The 22,947-nt window shown below is 41.3% G+C and overlaps 2 protein-coding genes across 12 annotated transcripts in view; both read left to right on the top strand.

The window, feature by feature from the left end:
* The window catches only part of jak2a (Janus kinase 2a), a 34,957-nt gene extending 13,121 nt beyond the window's left edge, over positions 1-21,836 (top strand). Inside the window, exons 2-24 of one of the 2 annotated variants that reach the window (XM_051676964.1) lie at positions 993-1,211; positions 12,210-12,333; positions 13,820-13,937; positions 14,703-14,848; positions 14,942-15,233; positions 15,352-15,471; positions 15,580-15,737; positions 15,823-15,934; positions 16,102-16,288; positions 16,393-16,514; positions 16,881-17,015; positions 17,087-17,174; positions 17,294-17,421; positions 17,843-17,981; positions 18,171-18,322; positions 18,408-18,558; positions 18,712-18,845; positions 18,946-19,135; positions 19,222-19,346; positions 19,447-19,619; positions 19,871-19,988; positions 20,078-20,191; positions 20,298-21,836. In XM_051676964.1, coding sequence (XP_051532924.1) covers positions 1,004-1,211; positions 12,210-12,333; positions 13,820-13,937; positions 14,703-14,848; positions 14,942-15,233; positions 15,352-15,471; positions 15,580-15,737; positions 15,823-15,934; positions 16,102-16,288; positions 16,393-16,514; positions 16,881-17,015; positions 17,087-17,174; positions 17,294-17,421; positions 17,843-17,981; positions 18,171-18,322; positions 18,408-18,558; positions 18,712-18,845; positions 18,946-19,135; positions 19,222-19,346; positions 19,447-19,619; positions 19,871-19,988; positions 20,078-20,191; positions 20,298-20,483 — 3,420 coding nt within the window. In that variant the 5' untranslated portion in view covers positions 993-1,003 and the 3' untranslated portion in view covers positions 20,484-21,836. The remainder of the gene's footprint in view (positions 1-992; positions 1,212-12,209; positions 12,334-13,819; positions 13,938-14,702; positions 14,849-14,941; positions 15,234-15,351; positions 15,472-15,579; positions 15,738-15,822; positions 15,935-16,101; positions 16,289-16,392; positions 16,515-16,880; positions 17,016-17,086; positions 17,175-17,293; positions 17,422-17,842; positions 17,982-18,170; positions 18,323-18,407; positions 18,559-18,711; positions 18,846-18,945; positions 19,136-19,221; positions 19,347-19,446; positions 19,620-19,870; positions 19,989-20,077; positions 20,192-20,297) is intronic. The other variant, XM_051676965.1, reaches the window with a different exon arrangement.
* On the top strand, positions 1,148-11,330 carry LOC127428538 (uncharacterized). Of its 10 annotated transcripts, none has more exons than XM_051676976.1 (3): positions 1,158-1,254; positions 1,315-1,370; positions 1,407-11,330. In XM_051676976.1, the coding sequence occupies exon 3, from the start codon at positions 1,836-1,838 to the stop codon at positions 2,751-2,753; it is 918 nt and encodes a 305-aa protein (XP_051532936.1). In that variant the 5' UTR covers positions 1,158-1,254; positions 1,315-1,370; positions 1,407-1,835; the 3' UTR covers positions 2,754-11,330. The 10 variants fall into 10 exon arrangements, with proteins under 10 accessions (XP_051532934.1, XP_051532936.1, XP_051532935.1 ...); XM_051676975.1 differs by having other exon boundaries at positions 1,299-1,354; XM_051676973.1 differs by having other exon boundaries at positions 1,299-1,354; positions 1,395-11,330.
* Positions 21,837-22,947: the final 1,111 nt, after the last annotated feature.

The raw sequence follows: 22,947 nt of genomic DNA, 5'->3' as shown, positions 1-22,947 counted from the left end.
GGCTGAAAATGATGAACTTTGTAATAATTGCATTTTAAATGTTAGGGTTAGGGATGCACCAGAACCATTTTTTTTGTAACTACACATTTGATTATAAAATAGATCAGACAAATAAATAAATAACCTAAAAAATTTGTAGCCTATTAAGAAAACCTTTGTTGTTAAATACTTTACTGGATAATGTAGCAGCAAAATGAACCGTGATTCCAGTGAAACTCTTCAGTGAACATGAATCTGTTGGCACATTGTATGTGGAATGGGTTTTTAGTGGATCTCTTTTAGTTGTGATTGGGTGTCACGTTATACAATTTACATATTATTGTAATTTATAATATACTATTATATTATTGTTAATGATCAGAAAAGTAATGTATTATACAATAATACAATTTCAGTTGTAATTTCCTGACTTTAAAACCCTCTGGCTTTTATTTTGGGGGAACAATCCAGGAAGAACTTTGAGTTTGTGTCTGTAGGCGAGTTCACACACGAGCAATGAAAAACGCTCTTTAATTAATGCACTAATGACCATGAGAGCAATCAATTCACATTTGGGATGTGGACTTTTAACATAAACAATGCTTTTTCTCCATGTGAGTTTCTGTTGCTGGATTTTAAAGTAACAGTTTCTGTACAGATTTACTGTCTAGATTTTCAGCCATTTGTATTATTATTTTTTGGCTGAAAACCGAAAGTAGCATTTTTATGCCATTTTAGGCAGAAAATTTGTGTATGCACATTTGATATCTTGCCAAAAGTAGCGTTTTCAGTCATTAAAAATGACAATTCATGACCATTTTTCCAAGGTGTAGCTTACATTTAAAAGTAACCAGCTAACACATATGATACGTTATTCATGCATCCATTATTGAGTGAGGAATGCGGCATTAGTGTTGAGTAAAGGTGAAATGTGTGATTTCTTGTGTTTGCTGAAGGGAGTTTTTCTTATTAATGTGTCTTTTAAAGCTGTTTGTGTGTTTGTCTCTCTTTAGGTGAAGTGTACATGGCTTTGACGGCGTTTGTTACCATGGAGACATCGTCATGTGTGAATGTATCTCATGTGAACAGCGACACGGCATCAGAGAAACAGACGTGTAGTGCCGCCCTGCTGGTTCATCTGTACAACTGTAGAGATGACACGAGTGTTCTGACGTACCCGCCGGGAGAATACATCGCAGAAGAGATCTGCATCAGCGCAGCCAAAGAGTGTGGTGTGTCTCTGTGTGTGTCTCTGTGTGTGTCTCTGTGTGTGTCTCTGTGTGTGTCTCTGTGTCTGTGTGTCCCTGTGTCTGTGTGTCCCTGTGTCTGTGTGTCCCTGTGTCTGTGTGTCCCTGTGTCTGTGTGTCCCTGTGTCTGTGTGTCCCTGTGTCTGTGTGTCCCTGTGTCTGTGTGTCCCTGTGTGTGTCCCTGTGTGTGTCCCTGTGTGTGTCCCTGTGTGTGTCCCTGTGTGTGTCCGTGTGTGTGTCTGTGTGTCCCTGTGTCTGTGTGTCCCTGTGTGTGTGTCCCTGTGTGTGTGTCCCTGTGTGTGTGTCCCTGTGTGTGTGTCCCTGTGTCTGTGTGTGTCACTGTGTGTGTGTGTGTCACTGTGTGTGTGTGTGTGTTTGTGCCTCTGTGTGTGTGTTTGTGTGTGTGCCTCTGTGTGCCTCTGTGTGCCTCTGTGCGTCTGTGTGCGTCTGTGTGTCTCTGTGTGTCTCTGTCTGTGTGTGTGTGTCTCTGTGTGTGTGTGTCTCTCTCTCTGTGTGTCTCTCTCTCTGTGTGTCTCTCTCTCTGTGTGTCTGTGTGTTTGTGCCTCTGTGTGTTTGTGCCTCTGTGTGTGTGTTTGTGTGTGTGCCTCTATGTATGTCACTGTGTGTGTGTGCGTCTGTGTGTGTGTTTGTGTGTGTCTCTCTCTCTGTGTGTGTGTGTCTCTCTCTCTCTGTGTGTGTGTGTGTCTCTCTCTCTGTGTGTGTGTGTCTCTGTCTGTGTGTGTGTGTGTGTGTGTGTCTCTGTCTGTGTGTGTGTGTGTGTGTGTGTGTGTCTCTGTCTGTGTGTGTGTGTGTGTGTGTGTCTCTGTCTGTGTGTGTGTGTGTGTGTGTCTGTCTGTGTGTGTGTGTGTGTGTGTCTGTGTGTGTGTGTGTGTCTCTGTGTGTGTGTGTGTGTGTCTCTGTGTGTGTGTGTGTGTGTCTCTGTGTGTGTGTGTGTGTCTCTGTGTGTGTGTGTGTGTCTCTCTGTGTGTGTGTCTCTCTGTGTGTGTGTCTCTCTGTGTGTGTGTCTCTCTGTGTGCGTCTCTGTGTGTGTGTGTGCGTCTCTGTGTGTGTGTGTGCGTCTCTGTGTGTGTGTGCGCGTCTCTGTGTGTGTGTGCGCGTCTCTGTGTGTGTGTGCGCGTCTCTGTGTGTGTGTGCGCGTCTCTGTGTGTGTGTGTCTTTCTGTGTGTGTGTGTGTGTCTCTCTGTGTGTGTGTGTGTGTGTGTGTGTGTGTGCGCGTCTCTGTGTGCGTCACTGTGTGTGTGTGTGTCTGTGTCTGTGTGTTCATGCCTCTGTGTGTCTGTGTGTTTGTGTGTGTGTGTGTGTGTGTGTGTGTGTGTCTCACTGTGTGTGTTTGTGCCTCTGTGTGTGTATCTGTGTGTTTGTGTGTGTGTATCTGTGTGTTTGTGTGTGTGCCTCTGTGTGTCACTGTGTGTCTGTGTGACTGTGTCTGTTTGTGTGCGCGCATATGTCTGTGTGTTTGTGTGTGTGCGCATGTGGGGCCGGAGAAAATTTTGGCAGGACAAGTAAGAATCTGATGCACTATTTCGACCACGCTAATAGAAAGAACCCTTAGCGTTGAGCAATCCTCTGATGTAAACACATGATAGAAGTGAATAGAAATAGAGGTGGAGTTTGGTTAAAGGAGGGTTGTGATTGACAGGATCAGATCAACATGGTCTTCCACAACTCTATCTAAAATAAGCTTTATTTAAAAACTATAGCAGTCTCTGATATTACCTTATTTATATAACATTGTCTGTCTGTGTGGTTGAGGCAGAGAAAGTGTAATTAAACTATATCATCATGTTTTCACACACACGCACACACAATAGTCTTTGTTCTGGTTTAATTAGTTTAAATGACTTTCACACTGGCAGTTTAGTGTGAAACAGAGCATGGTTCCCATGAAAAATGTTACATGAGCACTGTTTTGCAGACTGGTACTGAACCCAGAGACTATATGTATGAGGTGGTCTGAGCTCGGTTGCAATACAGCGCAACAGTGCCCTCCTATTGGTTCTGGAGGTATTTTCTCCATTGATTTCTTCCATAGACTTTTAATAAAATCCTTCATAAAAGAGTTGTGAGCCATGAACCAAACCAACCAGCTCCGAGGAGAATCACAACATCATGAACTTTGTTTGGAGGCAAAAAAGTATTTGAAAATCAGACATAAAGACAAAGATACAAGACTGTGTACTTACCGTCTTTCATCGGTCACAAACTACAATCCCATGAAGCATTGTGAATGATGTCATTGAATAAAAACCGATGGGAATATATAAAACTATTGATTTTAGGTTGTTGATTATAAGTATTGAAACAATATATCATTCACAGTGCATCATGGGAGTGGGCGGTCACTCCGAGACACGTTTCGTGGGTTTCGTTGGACGTGGTTCTCTGATTGGTGGATCTTTCTCTGCTGCATCATGGGTAATGTAGTTGTTTACCATGAATTCTGCTATCAAACATGATTTTTATACAGTGAAGTTGAGAGCGCAGACTGATGGCTTCAACGGAAGCATATAACGATATCGATGAACAACCTCGTAGCTCATTGTAGGTCTGTCTTTAAACGGTTTATAAGTTATCGTTGAAAATCAGTTCTTACTTCTGGAACCAGATTGTTGCGCTCTATAGAACTGTGGAGTGAGAAAACAACCTATACTCGGGTCCGCACTTGTTCAGAAAGTAAAATAACTTTGCCGATTTAAGAATAGTCGTCTCCTGGATATTAACGTTTGCTGAATTACAGCATGCAACGCACAGAGGCACAAGTGTCGTTCACTAATCCTGTGAGAGGAGACCTTGCTGCTAAACCAGTAATGATGTATTATACATTAATATTTTTGTAGTGTTTTGTATGTATATTTTTTATATTGTTACATATATTAAAATGGACTGATTCACAAGGCAGAAAATACCTGTAAATGTCCGTTTGAACTCTATTATGAGCGTGCGGCGTAATGTGACGTGGTAAAACTTGATCACTCAAAAATTGCATGCACTCTAGATTGCGGTAGTTTAATTGAGTCGTCATTTGTTTCACCCAGCGCTCCATTTTTAACAGAAGTTCATCAAAAAATGAAAAAGTGGCTATATTCACACAGCAGTAGAATACAGTTGTTACAAACACACGCACACACAAACACACACACGCACAAACACATACACACAGTTCAGCTGCATTCTGTAACTTAAATCATCACAACTGAATTATAAGAGTGAGTTCAGTTAACCGGTGCTGTGTGAATGCTGCTGCACTGGACAACAAGATGTGTGTCAAATTACACCATTTAAACACACACTTGCCTCTAGAGGACATTTTCACACCTAGTTCGTTTGAGCACTCCAAACGGTCACAGAGCGGTATAACGTGTATATGTGAACAACCCAAATGATCTCAGACCCACCTAAAAGGTCCCACAAACAAAACCGAACTCTGATCACCTCGGGAGGTTCGTTTGCGGGTCCTTTTGTGGTTTGATTGATTGTTGCTATGTGAAGGCGAAGAGGTACCAGTCCGTTTTGCTTTTGTTATGACATGAGTACCTCAAGGCTTGCCATTCAACTGCATTACATAATCGCCTTATTGAGATTATCAAACTGCGATTATTGTGAACTTTAAATTGCACACATTTTACTGTCCAAATAAGGGAATTTTAAGCAGATATAGAAATACCATGATTAGCATGACCGCGCTGTTATCTGAGCACTCCAAATGAAACCGTCCGCAGTCAGAGCAGCTTCTGAAGAGCATGTGAAGATGAACTGTTTTGAAGTGCTGTGATGCACGTGCCGTTTGCTGAGGTTCACGCCAAACTCCTACGAAAATACAAGCTATTTTGATGGTGAAAGCAAAGCTGTCCGTTTCACTTTAATTTAATGTTTGTGTAATGGCAAATTATTTGGGTTCATTAATATATGCAGTATTAATGACATGCAGGAGGAGACGCCTGATTTATTTCTGTTGAGAAACATATTTTTAAATAGTCATAGAATCTTATTTTGTTTTCCTTCATGAGAAATAAGGGTTTGTGGGTTTAATCGGAGACCCTTAACATAATGTTAAAGTAAAGAATTTAGGGGGAGTCATGTGACGCCACGTGAGGTTCGGACGTGTGAACAGCAAGCTCTGCGCACTTTGCTAGTTTTAATACTATTATTGTCATAAACCGGTGAGATTCGATACACCCTGTTCAATAACTGTTCTAGGAAGACAAAATGTCAAAGAATTCAAAATCCTCAAGCTCTGGAGACATTAAAAGACACTTACGTGCTCAAGCTGATGCCCCTGACAAGGCCGCAGACCAGGGAGCCGATTTGGCTGGAGAAGTGAAGGAAATTCGGCTTGAATTGTTGAACGTGTTGGCAATGCTGACCAAAGTCGTTGCTGACTTGGAGGAGCTTGCTGTAATATGTTGATCGATCACTGCCACGGAGACGAAATTCACTGAGATGATTACAAGAGTGGGGGATGTTGAGAAACGGATCAATTATCTGGAGTCATCGGAGAGGGAATTCACTGCTAACCCGCTAGCGACCAAAGTGGATCTAGAGCATGTCTGGGAGAAGCTGGAGGATATGGAGAATTCCTGAGGGAGCAGGGGGTCAGAATATGGTGGAATTCCTGGACGGGCTCTTTCCGAGTCTGCTTGAAGTTAACAGGCCATAAGCTGGAAATCGAGCGAGCTCGCAGTGTTCCAGCTCGGCGATCCGCTGAGGGAGACAGGCCCCGATCAATTCTGGCCAAATTTCTGAGATCATCCGATAAAGATCTTGTGTTACGTGAGGCGAGGAGTAAAGGAAGGCTTTCTTGGAAGAACCACAGCATTTTCTTGTTCCCAGACTTTGCGAATTTGACGAGAGAAACGTGATCGATTCAAGGAATGCAAGAAACTCTTACATTAACGGAAGGTCACTTTTGCACTGATGTTCCCGGCCAAATTGATAATAGATGATAAGGATGGCCGTAAAACATTCACATGCCTCCAGCAAGAGATGTCCTTCATAAAGTCAATGGAGTGAGTTATTTTGTGGTACGTTGCAGCCGAGTGGACCGACTCACTGAACATTCGTTTGACTGTCTGAGGAACTGAGTGCCTTTTTTGTTCCTTTTTGTGCTGGTTCCACCTAGTGGCTGGAGTTTGTTTTGTGGAATAACACTCCTTCGGGACAGTGTTGTGGATGAATCTGCATGTTCTTTGTGCTTATGCCTCCTATTGGCTGGAGTTTGTTTGTGGAGTATTTCTTGCAAGTCATTGGAGTGATTGGGTCATTTGTTGCACTCATGTAACAGTCGAATGGGCCGGCTCACTGAACATTCGTTTGACTGTCCGAGGAAAATTAGCGGCTTTTTATTTTTATTTATTTATTTTTTGTGCTGGTTCCACCTAGTGGCTGGAGTTTGTTTTGTGGAGAAACACAACTTCGGGACAGTTATGTGGTTGAATCTACACATTCTTTGAGTTTATTCCGCCTATTGGCTGGACTTTGTTTTATAGATTATCTTTTGTTGTGTAATTCTGTCTCACAAAATGTGTATAGAAACACTGGACTTGAGCATTCCGATGGCAAAAGTGTTGCGGGGGCACTCGTAGGCATACATGGACTGTTTGAGTTTAGAGGGATGGACGCCAGTTGGCACTGTCGTGCGCGGGGTTAATGCGCATGTTTTTCTTTTTTCTGTTTGTTTGGTTCTGGGGGAAGTTCGGGGTTTGATTGTTGCTCTAATGTTGGAATGTGATCTTTATAATCTTGCTTTTGACACAATCTATTTTTTCTCATATATCAAAATGTCAAATGTTAATACGAGTGGATTGTCTCTCTCTATGTGGAATGTGAATGGGTTGGGGCACCCCATAAAAAGAAGGAAGGTTATTTCTCTTCTTAAGCGTAAGAAATATGATTAAGTTTTTCTTCAAGAAACGCATCTTTCCCCACAGGAAGCTGAAAAATTTGGGAAGATATGGGGTGGACATGTTTTCTTTAGTGCTGGCTCAAGTAAGAGCAGGGGAGTCATTACACTAAGTAAACATCTACAATTCAAATGTCTCAAACAGATTAAAGATAAATTAGGAAGAGTAATTATTGTTTTAGCAAAAATTCAGGGGCAAAGTCTTATTTTGGCTAATATTTACGCACCTAACGCTGATGATCAGGGCTTTTTTATAGATCTTGAAGGGATGCTGCAAGCCGCTGGCACCCCTCATGATATAATATTGGGAGGAGACTTTAATCTTTTGATGGATTCAGTCCTTGATCATAGTGAAGCAAAAGTGTGTAAGCCCCCTAGAGCAACACTGATGCTTCACAGGATGTGTAAAAATCTTGGTCTTACAGATATTTGGAGACTTTTGAACCCATCTGGTAGGGACTATACATTTTTTTCATCAGTCCATAAGATTTATTCTAGAATAGATTTTTTTTTTTTTTATATCTAAGTCCCACATTTCATCTGTTGTTGATTGCCCAATTGGAAACATCTTAGTCTTAGATCACGCCCTGGTGAGTTTAGAGGTGTTGCCACATATGGAGAAAAAGAAATCATATAGTTGGCACTTTAATGTATTCCTTTTGCAAAATCCTGAATTCCAACAAATGTTAAAGACTGAAATCAATGTTTATATGGAGACCAACTGGTCCTCAGTATCCTCTGTGGGCGTGGCTTGGGAGGTACTTAAGGTGGTTCTCAGGGGCCGGATCATACAGTATGCCTCATTCACCAAAAAATCCAAAGCACAAGAACTCGTGGAGTTGGAAGGGAATAATAAAAGTGCAGAGGCAGAGCTGAAGCACCGAATGTCGTCTGATGGCCTCAGAGAATTGACCCGATTGAAATACAGATATAATGCTATTTTGTCACGGAAAGTGGAGTTTTGGCTATTCAGGGCAAGACAGTCATACTTTGAGTCGGGGGACAAAGCAGGAAAACATTTGGCTAGATATATAAAGCAGAGAGAGTCTCTTTCTACCATTCCCTCAGTGAAATCTGCTGGTGGTGAAATATTTACCTTGGCCATTGATATTAATAATGCCTTTAAAGAATTCTGTCTTGATCTCTATAGTTCCACGTCTTCATCTACTGATGAGGATATTAGAAACTTTGTGGAACCATTAGATCTTCCTAAACTGACGTCTGAGCAAAAGAATTCTCTTGAATCTGAGATAACCTTGGAGGAGCTTGTCGAGGTAATTAAGGCCTTGCCAACAGGCAAGGTTTCGGGGCCAGATGGCTTTGCTGCTGAATTTTTTAGATCTTATGCTACAGAATTGGCTCCACTTTTGCCAGAAGTTTATATGGAATCATTAAAGATTGGAAAGCTCCCGCCAACCAAGACACAAGCCCGGATCAGTCTGATTCTTAAAAAGGACAAAAATCCAAGCGAGTGTAAGAGTTACCGTCCAATTTTCCTGATCTAGTTAGATGTTAAAATATTGTCATTTTGGCTAACCGATTAAAAGGTTATGACGTTTCTTATATATATCAAGTGGGGTTTATTCGGGCCGTAGCTCTTCTGATAACATCAGGCGTCTCATCAATATCATGTGGTCAGTAGCGAATGATCAGACTCCAGTTGCTGCCATTTCACTGGATGCTGAAAAGGCCTTTGATATGGTAGAATGGGATTATCTTTTTAAGATTTTGGAAATACTTTTATTGGTTGGATTAAGTTACTTTATAAACACCCTGTAGCAGCGGTACAAACAAATGGATTAATTTCAGATTATTTTACTCTGGATAGGGGCACTCGGCAGGGTTGCCCTCTTTCCCCTTTATTGTTCTGTCTTGCCCTGGAACCATTAGCAGCCGCGATAAGAAAGGAAGATGATTTTCCAGGGGTGATGGCGGGAGGTGTGGAGCATAAGCTTTTGCTTTACGCAGATGATATTTTATTATTAATCTCCGACCCCACTAGATCTTTGCCTTGCCTCAACAGAATTATTAATTCCTTTTCTAAATTCTCAGGATACAGAGTTAATTGGTCTAAATCCGAAGCTTTGGCTCTGACAGCATACTGCCCAGTAATGGCTTTCCAGCCGTTATTTTATTCCCAGCAAATTTGTCCGATTTAGTTAGTGTTAATTTTGACCCTTTAATAAAAAGTTTTTCGAGCGATGTGGGCAGGTGGGCTTCATTACATTTATCTCAGCTACGTTCAGCTACGATATCAGAAGACTACAAAGGACAGTTCGGACTGCTGAGAGGATTATTGGTTGCCCCCTGCACCCCCTTCAAGAACTATACACTTCCAGAGTGAGGAAAAAGGCTGGAAAAATCACTCTGGACCCCACTCACCCTGCCCACTACCTTTTTGAACTGTTGCCTTCTGGCCGACGCTTCAGAGCTCTGAGCACCAGAACCGTCAGGCACAGGAACAGTTTTTTTCCTCAGGCTATCCATCTCATGAACAGTTAAACTGCCTCATTGAGCAATAACTATGTGCAATACACAGTTTAGTCTTTTTATATTTATCCAACACATCCAACCTCCTCTGCCATTTCATTCCTCTAGGAAAAAAACTTTTGCACTGTACATAACAGATTTGTATTAGATTTGCACTACCCATGTGTATGTGTGTATGTAAGTATGTGTGTCTGTACATATGTGTATAATTATTTTTTATTTTTTATTATTATCTATGTCTTGCTGCTGTTTTTGTATGGTTGTACACTGGAAACTCCTGTCACCAAGACAGATTCCTTGTGTGTGTAAGCATACTTGGCAATAAAGCTCATTCTGATCTGATTCTGATTCTGATCTATGATTGGGAAGGTTAATGTTCTTAAAATGAATTGTATTGCAAAATTCAACTACCTGCAACAATCTCTCCCTGTAGATGAACCCCTCTCTTATTTCAAGCAATTTGATAGCATAGCGAAGTCCTTCATTTGGAATGGTAAACATCCCAGATGACATTTTAATAAATTACATAGACCGATTGATAAAGGTGTGCTAGGCCTACCCAAGATTTTGTTTTATTATTATGTGTTCAGTCTCAGACATTTGGCTTATTGGTCTCTTCCACCTGAGAGACCCCTCCCTGGTTTTGTATTGAACAGGAAGTTCTTGCCCCTATTTCGCCATTGCAAAGCCTTTCTATCAATCTAACCGGAGAAGTTAAGTTACACCCCGTTATCTCGCATTTACACTCAGTATGGACAAAAGTGTCCAGATTGTTTAATTGGGACATTTATTTAAATGTTATCTTGAGCATATGGCTGAACCCAAAAATTATGTTAATTATTTTAATATGTCCCCTTTCTGCTGGTCAGAGTGGATTGTGAGGGGGGTTGCTACACTCGGTGACCTATAAGTGGAGTGTTGAGATCCTTTGAAAATTTGGTTCAGCATTTTGGGATTCCCAGATCTCAGTTCTTTAGGTATTCCCAGCTGCACCACCTGCTCTGTATTGTTTTTGGGAGTAGCATACACCCCCCTAAGACAGCAGATACTCTGGGAGGGGTGATTACTGCTTTTGGAAAAGGTCATGAGGCATCAGTGTATTACTCCCTGCTAATTCAGAGTCTGGGGGACGGAGCTTTAACTTCTATCAAGAGATTATGGGAGAAAGATTTAAACTTGGTACTGGAGGAGGGGGTGTGGGCTAGGATTCTAAAAAAACATCAAGTCTGCATCTAGAGATGCAAGGGTGAACCTTATGCAATTTAAGATTTTACATTGATTCTGTTGGACCCCCTCTAGATTGTATAGGCTTGGTCTTAAAGACACACCACCTGCTAGCGATGCCAATCAGAAGATGGAGACACAACCCATGTCTTCAGAGTTTTATGTGTGACGTATTGGGCACTCGGATTTTGTTTTGTCCCAGACTCTGTGTTTTGGTTGATGGGGCGGTCATCGATATGGGGAATAAACACAAAAAATTGGGTTCTGACCAGTGTAATGATCACCAGGCAAATTATTTTAAGGGGATGGAGGTCGGCTGGAGTGCCCCCATTTCAAGAGTGGTGCACGGAGATGGGGAGGGTGGTGGCTTTTGAGGAAGTGTCATTTAGAAGAGGGGGTAACTTAGATTTGTTTTTTGGGAAATGGGGAACTCTGTGGAGTTTTTGGAGTTTATATACAGTATATATATATATATATATATATATATATATATATATATATATATTTATTATTATAATTATTATTTTTGTTTTTGTTTTGACGGTCAGGGCGGGGTTGGGGATTGGGAAGGGTAATTGTGGGGTTTAAATGTTGATTCTATGTATATATGTTTTTCTTTATTTACTGTATGAATCAATAAAAATTTTTAATTACAAACAAAAAAAAGTAAAGAATTTAGGACAGAAATATATTACTCTTGCATAATATTAATATAATGGATGTATTCAGCACACATACACCTTAAGAAGTGACAATTTATCATCATAATCACAATTATATGTATGCCAATTTATTGTTAGTCAAATGACATACAGTAATCGTGACTGCCATGGGGTCTGAGTTCTGAAGGAATTGTGGTATGAACACCAAAGGGCCTGAGACCACATCAATGTAAAAAGGACCAAAAATGAAAATGGGTCCTCTTACATTGTGAACACCAAAAGCACTGAGGTCATTTGCAGCTGGTTCCCATTTTGGTTCACTTTAACTGAACTGGGTTTGGTTCATTTTAAACAGACTATATGTGAAATCACCCTCTGAGTGTCTGTGTGTGTTTGAGGAATTGATGTCTCTGATCAGACAGAAAACACAAGATCTGTCTTGTTTTATGTTTGCTGTGGCTTCAGTGTTGGTGCTGCTACACTTCTTGTTTCCATTCTTACCACTTCCTGTTTACCCATCTGTGTGTCTGTGTAGGATACTCCCCGATTTACTTCTTCATTTCATTTACTTCCCTTTTAACACTTCACACACACACACACACACACACACACACACGGTCCTCATATGACATCATGTAATGATACTTAAATCAGTTCACTGTGATGCATGTGTGTGTGTTTTGTCAGGTGTGAGTCCCATGTACTGCAGTCTGTTTGGACTGATGAGAGAGAGAGACCGTGTCTGGTGTCCGCCCAATCACATCTTCAAGATTCAACCATCCACCAATGAGGCGCTTCTGTTCAGAATCAGGTACGCTCATGTTACACTTGTGGAGAACTCAAGACTGACTCTCTCTCTCTCAGGCTCCATTTACACTTGGTATTTGATGCGTTTTGGGTGATCTGATCTCAAGCTGACAAGCAAGACACATCACTGTTTACACTTGGTCATTATATGTGTCTCTTTTGAGCACTTCCCCACTTCGAGGGGAAGGTCTCTGACTTCATGACGACAAACATCAAACATTACGTCAATATATAAAGAACAAAAATAGTCATAGAAGAAAAGGGGGAGGGGGGGGTCTGGGTATCTCAGCGAGTATTGATGCTGACTATCACCCCTGGAGTCATGAGTTTGAATCCAGGGTGTGCTGAGTGACTCCAGCCAGGTCTCCTAAGCAACCAAACTGGCCTGGTTGCTAGGGAGGGTAGAGTCACATGGGGTGACCTCCTCGTGGTCACTATAATGTGGTTCTCGCTCTTGGTGGAGTGCGTGGTGAGTTGTGTGTGGATGGCGCGGAGAATAGCGTGAAGCCTCCACATGCACTATGTCTCCACGGTAACGCGCACAACAAGTCACGTGATAAGATGCACGGATTGATGGTCTCAGACGCAGAGGCAACTGAGACTCGTCCTCCGCCGCCCGGATTGAGGTGAGTAACCGTGCCACCAGGAGGACTTGGAGCGCATTGGGAATTGGGCATTCCAAATTGGGGAAAAAAGGGAGAAAAAATAAAAAGAAGAAAAAGAAAGTGCTAAAAATCTGCGCACCATTTCTCTAAATTATACTTGTATTTAATCTAAGCACAAGTGTGAAATTTAGAGCAGAATTGTCAGTTATTTTAGTGGCTTATCTGTATTAACTGAGCTTCAGATGTCAATGAATGTTTATATCAGACACACTGAAGGAGATCCATCACATTCTTGTACATGTATTTGCTTTTTTAAATGTTCTGATTATATGGTAATTTCCTTTTAAAACAAGTTTAAATTTGTTTTAGTGCAGCGGTTGATTGACAGGTGAGTAGGCGGGGCTTCACTGCTGTTTGAACGGATGAGCATTTACACTTCGAGCCCAATGTGCTCACAAGTGTTTTCAAACACCTCTGAATGTACTTTAAGTGGACAAATCTCAAAACAGTTTGGACCCTGTTTACACCTGTCTTTAGTATCGTCTTGTTTCAAACAGAACACCCAAAACACATCTTAATTAAACAGGGCAAAAGAGCATCTCTCTCTCTCTCTCTCCCTCTCTCAGTTCCATTTCAAAGTCCTTCATTAGTATGATTGTATTTACACACAATGTTTCTAAAGCATCAATACAACAACAGCTGACAAGAACACTTGATTATGTTGATGAAAGTAGTGTTTGTTTTCTCAAAAATGAATTTTGCTGACACTTATGCGTAACTGACCTGGCCCAGAAACACCTGCATTACATTTCGTTTTGCTGAACTGGAAAACTGTGGCTCGAGGTTTCAGGGTTTGTCAAAGTCTCTCTCTCCGTCTGTCTGTAGGTTTTATTTTCCAGGCTGGTATGGGAGTGGGTCAGACTGTGCCCGCAGGTACGGGGTAACCAAGAGTTCAGAGGCACCTGTGCTCGATGACATCACAATGGCTTACCTGTTTGCACAGGTGAGGAAATACTGTGACTCTGGGTACATTTTGACTCAACCAATGGTGTGAGTTTGGGGCTGGACAATCTGTTTGTCTGACCAATAGTGGTTAGAAGTGTTTAGAAACCTTTTTATTTTATGTAGCACATTTTATACACAATGGAAATTCAAAGTCCTTGACCTGAAGAGAAGTACACATAAAAAAAACTAAAGTCAGGTAAGAATAAATAAATTCAAAATAAGAATGAAAAGAAATAAAAGTTTAATTTTGGTGTATTAAAGTGAATATAAAGAAATGAATAAGAATAACCTGCAGTACGATCAGTGTCGTGCAGAACAGGTAAACAGATGTCGTCTGAGGTGCTGCGCAGTGAACATCTCCTGTGTTTCGACAGCGGTTGCAGAGCGCAAGTAACTTTGTTTCAAGAACTGCGACCTTTTGTAAAAGTCAGTGACAGTTTGAGCCGAAAGGAGGCGTTTTCTCTCTCTGTCTATCCTGTTTTAGGAATGTAGGAGAATGGTAGATGGCTTTGACAAAAATACCCTAATTATTTGTGATATTCCAGTCCTGAAAGTGTCTAGTTTTAGAGTAAGTGTCAGTGCAGAGTGTTTCAACACTGAGCTGAACTGCTGATGTAGAAACTAGAAATGAAATCACAAAGGCAACAGAGCAGTAAGTGAAAGCTTCTGAACAGTAGCAAAGCAGGAGTGATCTTCTTTGTTATTTTACTGTAGAAATCAATGAAAGTGTTTGTGTCTCTCCATGTGTCTGTCTGTCTGTTAGTGGCGGTGTGATTTTCTGAGCGGTGCTGTGAGTGTTCCAGTCAGTCTGGAGTTTCAGGAAGAGTGTCTTGGATTGGCTGTTCTTGATATGATGCGACTGGCCAAAGAGAAAAGCAGGTCACCTGTTGACATCTGCAACCACAACAGGTGAGACATCAATCATGACCTTTGACCTGCTGAGGTGATCATGCGCTGTTGAGGTTTGATCTGTTCATGACACAGTCTGTTGTTGATTTGCAGTTATAAGGATTTCCTCCCTCAAAACATGCGTGCTCACATTCAGAAGCAGCACTTTGTGACCCGGAAGAGGATCCGTTTCCGCTTCAGGAAGTTCATCGAGCAGTTTGGTGCCTGTCGAGCCGCACCATCAGACCTGAAGCTCAAATATGTGGTCAGTCTAGAGACGCTGCAGTCCGCTTTCTACACCGAACGATTCCACGTCAACGAACCGTCTGCAGGAAATGTCACCATCATCGTCAGTGGCAACCACGGCATCCGATGGTCCCGAGGGAAAGAGGCGAGCGATGGAGAGGTACTGCAACGTTTCTGAGATTTGTTATATTTATCAGACACAGTTCCTGTTGTGAGACAGTGGAGGAAGCTGTTGTGTTTGTTTGCTTTACTGCATTACATCTTTTCGCTCTCTTCAGGATCTGCAGGTTTACTGTGATTTCTCTGATGTCATTGATATCAGTATAAAGCAGGGCACTAAAGACGGATCAATTGAGAACCGAATTGTCTCCATAAACAGACAAGACAGTCAAACACTGGTACAACACACACACTTCCTCACACACACACACATTGATAGAGTAAATCATCATAGTTTTGGTCTGTTCTCAATAGATATTTTTCCTGAAATGTTTTCTGTCTGTCAGGAGTTAGAGTTTCATTCTCTGTCAGAAGCGTTGTCGTTCGTCTCTTTGATTGACGGCTACTACAGACTCACTACAGATGCACATCATTATCTGTGTAAGGAGGTGGCACCACCTAGACTGCTGGAGGCCATTCACATCAACTGTCACGGTCCAGTGTCGTGAGTTCGCCCTTACATACATACATACACACACGTGTATATACACATGAAAGTCTTTGTGAATAAATAAATGCACTCTTGTCAGGACGGAGTTTGCCATCAGCCGTTTGCGGCATTGTGAAAATCAGCGAGGCGTTTATATCTTGCGCTGCAGCCCTAAAGATTACGACAAATACTTCCTGTCATTCGCCATTGAGGTGAGTGTTTGTTTTTGTCATTAATTATTATTATTATAATTATTCTATCATATGAGAGATGATGATGAAGGATTAGTGTTTGAGTTTTAACACAATCATGTTTTATTTCTCAATACACAAACACTGGACTAATACAGTATGATTCATCTGTGATGTGTTTGTTGTAGTGTGAAGGTCAGCTGCAGTTCAAACACTGTCTGATCATTCGCTCTCAGTCGGGTGAGTTTGTGCTCAATGGAGCTAAATGCAGTTTTGGGAGTTTGAGTGAATTACTGCAGCGTTACCAGAAGGAGGCGCTCCGCTCCGACACACACGTGTTCCAGTTCAGCTGCTGCTGTCCACCGCGGAGCAAAGGTCAGAGAAATATAAATATATTACCGCTATATGATTATTATATATTAGTATGTGAGAACTGAACTGATGTGTGTGTGTGTGTGTGTGTGTGTGTGTGTGTTTAGATAAATCAAATCTTCTGGTGTGCAGGAATAATCAAACATCAGACGCGAGTCTCGCACCATCTGTATTTAAACACATCAATCAAATGATCTTCCACAAGATCCGTAAAGAAGATCTACAGATTGTAAGTATGAACACACACACACACACAGGGCGGCTCTTTGACCTTATGAATGTTGTTTCCTCCTGACCTCTGACCTACTCCACAACTCTGTACACACAGTATTCTGTCTAATGTATTGTGTATTTCTGTGTATATATATTTTATTCGAGTTTAAGTTGTTTTAATGTTCTGTGTCTGTGGTGTTTCTGTGTGTACTGGAAGTGTGTGTGTGTGTTTGTGCATGTGTGTTGGTGTACGTGTGTTTTTGTGTGTGTGTTTTTGTGTGGGTGAGTGATTTGTACGTGGCAATAAAATCATTTGTCATTCTGATTGTAATCTCAGTGTTTGTAATATGGGCTGATGAGTTTGTGGTGGTGTTGGTGTCAGATGGAGAATTTGGGTCAGGGAACGTTCACTCAAGTGTTTCGTGGCGTTCGGAGAGAAGTGGGAGATTACAGAGAAATCCACAAGATGGACGTTGTGTTGAAAATTCTGGATAAAAGCCAGCACAACTACACAGAGGTATTGTGGGAAAAGACAAACTCCTTCTTTCAGTTTGAACAGTATTTGATCGCTCTCTTTCTCTCTTTCAGTCGTTCTTTGAATCGGCGAGCATGATGAGTCAGTTATCACATAAGCACCTGCTGTTCAATTATGGCATCTGTGTGTGTGCTGATGAACGTGAGTTTCTCTCACACACACACACACACACACACACACACACACACACGCACACACAGAGTTGTCTCATTATTTTAAAATGGTTTTGATTGTGTTTTAAGCATCTGTGTCTCTTGCAGACATCATGGTGCAGGAGTATGTGCGCTTTGGTTCTTTGGACACGTACCTGAGACGAAACCGCAACTCCATCAACATCACGTGGAAGTTGGAGGTGGCCAAACAGCTGGCGTGGGCGCTCCATCACCTGGTGAGAGTCACTCAATGACAAATACAATTTCCAAAGGAGGGAAAATTGATTTGGACTCAATGTACAATCAAAATGTTACTACACCACATGTACAAACACACACACATGCTCTTATAAAGACAACTATATACAACTTTATATAAGAACAGTATAAACAATATAAAATGTTAATTAAAATACAAATAAATAGGCATTAAACTAAAATAACCAGTCTCAAGAACCCTTATTTAATATTCTAATTGCGGTGGGCACAAATGAGGAAAAAAATAAAAGAGATTCAGTTTATTTTATTAGGGGGCAAAAGATGATATTCTTTGTTAACAATATGCAAGGGGTCAGATGTTGTTTTTCTGTTATTTTGGAGAGAGATCTGCAGCAGTTCCACATGTTATTAGTGAAGATTTGCTCTGTGATTGTGCAGGAGGAAAAAAACATGATACACGGAAACGTTTGTGCCAGGAACGTTCTGGTGACCCGAGAAGAAGATCGAAAGACCGGAACGCCCCCGTTCATAAAACTCAGTGACCCGGGCATCAGTATCACTGTCCAACACAGAGAATGTGAGACCTGAGACCAAACCCACTATCATAGTCTCCAAAAGCAGATTAACTCTGAATTCATCTGTTACTGCTGCTGTTTTTCCCCTCAGTCTACAGAAAAGTTTCATTTGAGCAGGAGTATTTAAGACGAGAGGACTTGTCTTATTGGTGCTCTGTAGATCATCTAATACTCTTGTGTTCTGTCTGTAGTTCTGGTTGAACGGATCCCGTGGGTTCCGCCGGAGTGTGTGAGAGACAGTAAGAACTTGAGTTTGGCAACAGATAAGTGGAGTTTTGGAACCACGCTGTGGGAAATTTACTGTGGTGGAGAACATCCACTTGCGGCATACGACTGCTCAAAGGTAAAAGAGTCATTGAAACATCTCTCTCTCTCTGTGTTGTGGCCGTTGTTGACTGTGAGTTAATCATTTTTTGTGTGTTGTGTAGAAACTGTTGTTTTATGAAGACAAACATCAGCTTCCAGCTCCTAAATGGACAGAACTGGCTAATGTGATAAACAGCTGTATGGATTATGAGCCGCTACACCGACCGTCATTCAGAGCGCTTATTAGAGACCTCAACAGTCTCTATACACCAGGTACTACACTACAAACTACACTACACATTACACTATTACACACTACACTACACTACTATACACTACACTACACTACACTACTACACTACAAACTACACTACACACTACAGTGCACCACACTGACCCTCACTGAGAGTTTTGTGTGTTTGTCAGACTATGAGTTGTTGGTGGAGAGTGAGATGGTTCCAAACAGGAATCGAGCTTTGGGTTTTTCTGGAGCATTTGAGAATCAAGAACCAGGTCAGTTTGAGGCCAGACATCTGATTTTCCTCCAGCTACTGGGAAAGGTATGACATCATCATCATCATCATCATCCATTAATTGTTTCACTCATTCATCTGCATCAACACTAGACTAGACCTGGAACTCTTGTGTGTTTGTCTGCAGGGTAATTTTGGTAGTGTGGAGAAATGTCGTTACGACCCGTTGCAGGATAACACCGGTGAGGTTGTTGCAGTGAAGAAGCTGCAGCACAGCAACGCTGAACACCTGCGAGACTTTGAGCGAGAGATCGAGATTCTGCGATCGCTGCAGCATGAGAACATTGTCAAATATAAGGGCGTTTGTTACACTGCAGGTCAGAGATGGTCCGAGCACATGCTGCTCCTTAAACTGTCTTTCCATTCTTTCTCTTTATCTGTCTGTCTCTCTGTCTGTCTGCAGGTCATAAGAACTTGCGGCTGATCATGGAATATTTGCCATTCGGTAGTTTGCGAGATTATCTTTCCAAAAATAAAGAGCGATTTGACCACACGAAACTACTGCTGTATGCCTGTCAGATCTGTAAGGTGCTGAAAACAAGTTTCTACTTATTCAGAGTTCTGTTTGTTTTAAAGATCAAACCATTGATTAGAAAATTAAATCAGTCTTATTTCTGTGTTTGTTTAGGGAATGGACTATCTTGCATCCAAGCGTTACGTCCACAGAGACTTGGCCACACGAAACATTCTAGTGGAGAGTGAATTTCGGGTGAAAATCGGAGACTTTGGGTTGACGAAAGTTCTTCCTCAGGATAAAGAATATTATACCGTTCGTGAACCGGGTGAAAGCCCCATATTCTGGTGAGGAGATTTTCGAATGAACTGACAGCGTGCGAGTCGTTCGAGTTTATATTCAGATGTAGTTTGCAATTTAAAGTTCTGAAAATGTATGTGTCCATTTAAGAGTTATTTTATGTTATTAGCTCAAATAATTCATCATGAAACTTGGCAAAGTATAAACATTATCTATTAAACATTAACAGTATTTATTTATTGTAAGTATTTAGAACTTTTTATTAAAGATGTTTGAATGTTTGTGTGTTGTGATGAAGGTACGCTCCAGAGTCTCTTACGGAGAGTAAGTTCAGCATCTCTTCAGATGTCTGGAGTTTTGGAGTTGTTCTGTACGAACTTTTTACATACAGCGACAAAAACTGCAGCCCTCCAACTGTAAGTGCCTGTCTCTCTCTCTCTCCATCAGACACATGATCATATTGTATGTTGTGATGTGTGTCTGTATATGTGTGTGTTTGTTTCAGGTGTTTATGTATCAAATGGGGGAGGATAAACAGGGTCAGATGATTGTTTATCACTTGATCGATCTGCTCAAACGAAACTATCGTCTGCCACCTCCAGACGAGTGTCCTGCTGAGGTAAATACATTAACACCCCTTGACCCCTAACCCTAACTCATGAAGGTGGTGCTGCGGTCAGACCAGTGGAATCTAACAACTCTTTTATGTGTCGTGTCTCACTCAGATTCATGCGTTGATGTCAGAATGTTGGGCGACAGAGCCGAGCGAGCGGCCCACGTTCAAAACTCTCGCTCAGAGAATCGACACGATCCAGGACCGCAACAACGGATGCTATGATCATCAACACGCCTGCAGCAGAGCGTCTCCGATCAGAAGCACCAACATTCAAAAGAACACCAACATCTGCTGATGCTTCACATCGCTGTGTCACCTGACACACGCATCAATGTTTAAAACGGGAAAATTCCTTGGGGATGAGAACATTAAAAACCAGAAATATTTGAAGGCTTTTCTTTGTTTCTTCTTGAGTATTCTGGCATGTCGTGTTTTCCACTACAGGATCTGCAGCACTTTCCTCTCAAGATCCTCATATACGAGGAAGATCTCCTCTGTTCTGCTCTGTTCAGTTTTGTGCTGGTAAACAGCCACTGGTGCACATGTGGACTGATGTGAGAAGTTCAAGAAGCACAACTTCTGTCTGTGTTTTTAGATTTTATGTCTCATTTTTCATCTTCAGTGTGATGATCTGATCAGACTGTACAAACCCATTTACACAACAGCAGGTTTTACACGTGCATCAAATAAAACTACAACTGTTACCAACAGTAATGGCTTCAAACGTCCTGCAGGTTGACATGCTGTACTCCATATAAAACTCTTTTCATAGTTGTACATTACACATGCTGTTATTACGTGCTCATATTAAGAGACTAGTATGAGACTTACACAGAATTATTTGTAGTTTTAAACATTCATATGTCTCATTGCAGGACTATTTAATTGAACTGCAAAGAAACTAAAAGCGGATGATGAAATGATAAACTTGTTACAACATTTCAGGTCATGAAGATCATCATCCTGCGCACAGGTCAGACTCAAAGCTTCTTGTTTTTTGTGGTGTTTTGGAGCGACAGCTGCACACCCGATGACTGGATGGTCAGATTTCAAACCTTTTTTGTTGTTGTGTCTGCGACTGATCTAGTGCTTCTTATTGCAGAGTTTAAACTTTAAACAAGGGCAATAAGCTTCTGCCTTGTAGTGTGCACTAGGGTTAAAATATACACTTTCCATTATACATAATTTTAACCTAAAATATTGATGCTTTAAATTAATGTCCATGTTATTCATCAGCAGCCTAAATATGCATCTGCAAATGTAACATAAGAACATTGTGTTTGATATTTAGACAGTATTTTTTGAAGTGCCTTTCCTCATCAAGTTGCATTGTTGCTTAGCAACCGTGTCTGACGTTTCCTACATTAACTTAAAACTTTCCTTGGATGTTAAATGAAAGACTGCATCAGTTTAATTCAACTTCCTGTTTGCTTATTTTTGTTTGTGGTTTAGCTCTATTTAGTGTTGCTGATTGTTTTTGTTTTTTTTATTAAAATTATTTTTTAAATAGTAAATCACCATTACGGTGATAAGTGTTCTCTTTAGTTGGGCACTTGAACATGTTTTATATTAAAGTTTTTCCTGGAAGTGCAAACTTCACAACTTTTGTACACATATGAAAAATAAACTCAAACTTATAATAATCGAACATGGCAACACTGTTTTCAGGCCATTTCAAACATCATCTTGAGAGATATTGAGACATTACATTTGTTGCCCAATAAACATTTTATTTGCACTTAATTTACACCAAAAGCTGTAAAACTGATTCAGTTGTTGTGACGTGCTTTTTTGTTCTCTCACTTTTTCCCTCTTCTTGCTGTCCCTCCCTCTTTGCTGCAGTAGACTCGTTTAATAAGCAAATAGCAAATCATCAAAAGAGGTGAAAATATGAACATTTACAATAAAAAAAGATTCAATGGCCCAGTTATTAAGATCTAGAAGAATCGGATGTCACGTGACGGCATGCAAGGAGCAGACGTGTGAACGACGAGCTCTGCGCACTTTGCTAAATTTTCAATTATTTTCATGTTTTAATCTGGTGAATTTGATACACCCAGTTACACATTTGCTCTTTGATGCAAAACATGGCAAAGAAGTCAAAATCCTCGGGCTCTGGAGACATTAAAAGACACTTACGTGTTCAGGATGAAAGCCCCGACAGGCCTACAGACCGGGGACTCGATTTGGATGGTGCGGCGGGAGAGGAGATCCAGCATCAGTTGTCCAACATGTCGGTGATGTTGACGAAGATTCTTGCTGACTTGGAGGATCTCGCTGTAATACGGCGATGGAAATAAAATTTTCTGAGTTAGTCACAAGAGTGACTGGTGTTGAGAGACGAATCGATTTTCTGGAATCTTCGGAGAGGGAATTAACCGCTAATCCGCCCGCGACCAAAGTTGATCTGAAACATCTCCTTGAAAAGCTTGAAGATCTTGAGAATAGAAGCCGCAGGAATAACGTTCGAATTGTTGGAATTCCTGAGCATGAGGAGGGCAGAGATATGGTGAAATTCCTAGACGAGTTTTTCCCGAATCTGCTCAACATAACAGGCCACAAGCTGGAAATCGAGCGAGCTCACAGAGTGCCAGCTCACAGATTTGCTGAGGGAGATAGGCCCAGACCGATTCTGGCCAGATTTCTGAGATCATCCGATAAAGATCTTGTGTTGCGTCAGGCGAGGAGCAAAGGGAAGCTTTCTTGGAAGAACCATAATATTTTCTTGTTCCTGGACTTTGCGAACTCGACGAGAGAAA

Source organism: Myxocyprinus asiaticus, chromosome 38, assembly GCF_019703515.2.
Source record: "Myxocyprinus asiaticus isolate MX2 ecotype Aquarium Trade chromosome 38, UBuf_Myxa_2, whole genome shotgun sequence".
In the NCBI taxonomy this organism is placed as follows: Eukaryota; Metazoa; Chordata; class Actinopteri; order Cypriniformes; family Catostomidae; genus Myxocyprinus; species Myxocyprinus asiaticus.
The sequence above is the reverse complement of the archived record's forward strand: the minus strand, read 5'-3'. Positions and strand labels throughout refer to the sequence as shown.

Coding starts and splice junctions, on each gene's coding strand:
- LOC127428538 (XM_051676974.1), top strand. CDS start 1,836: ATGTATGTCACTGTGTGTGTGTGCGTCTGTGTGTGTGTTTGTGTGTGT.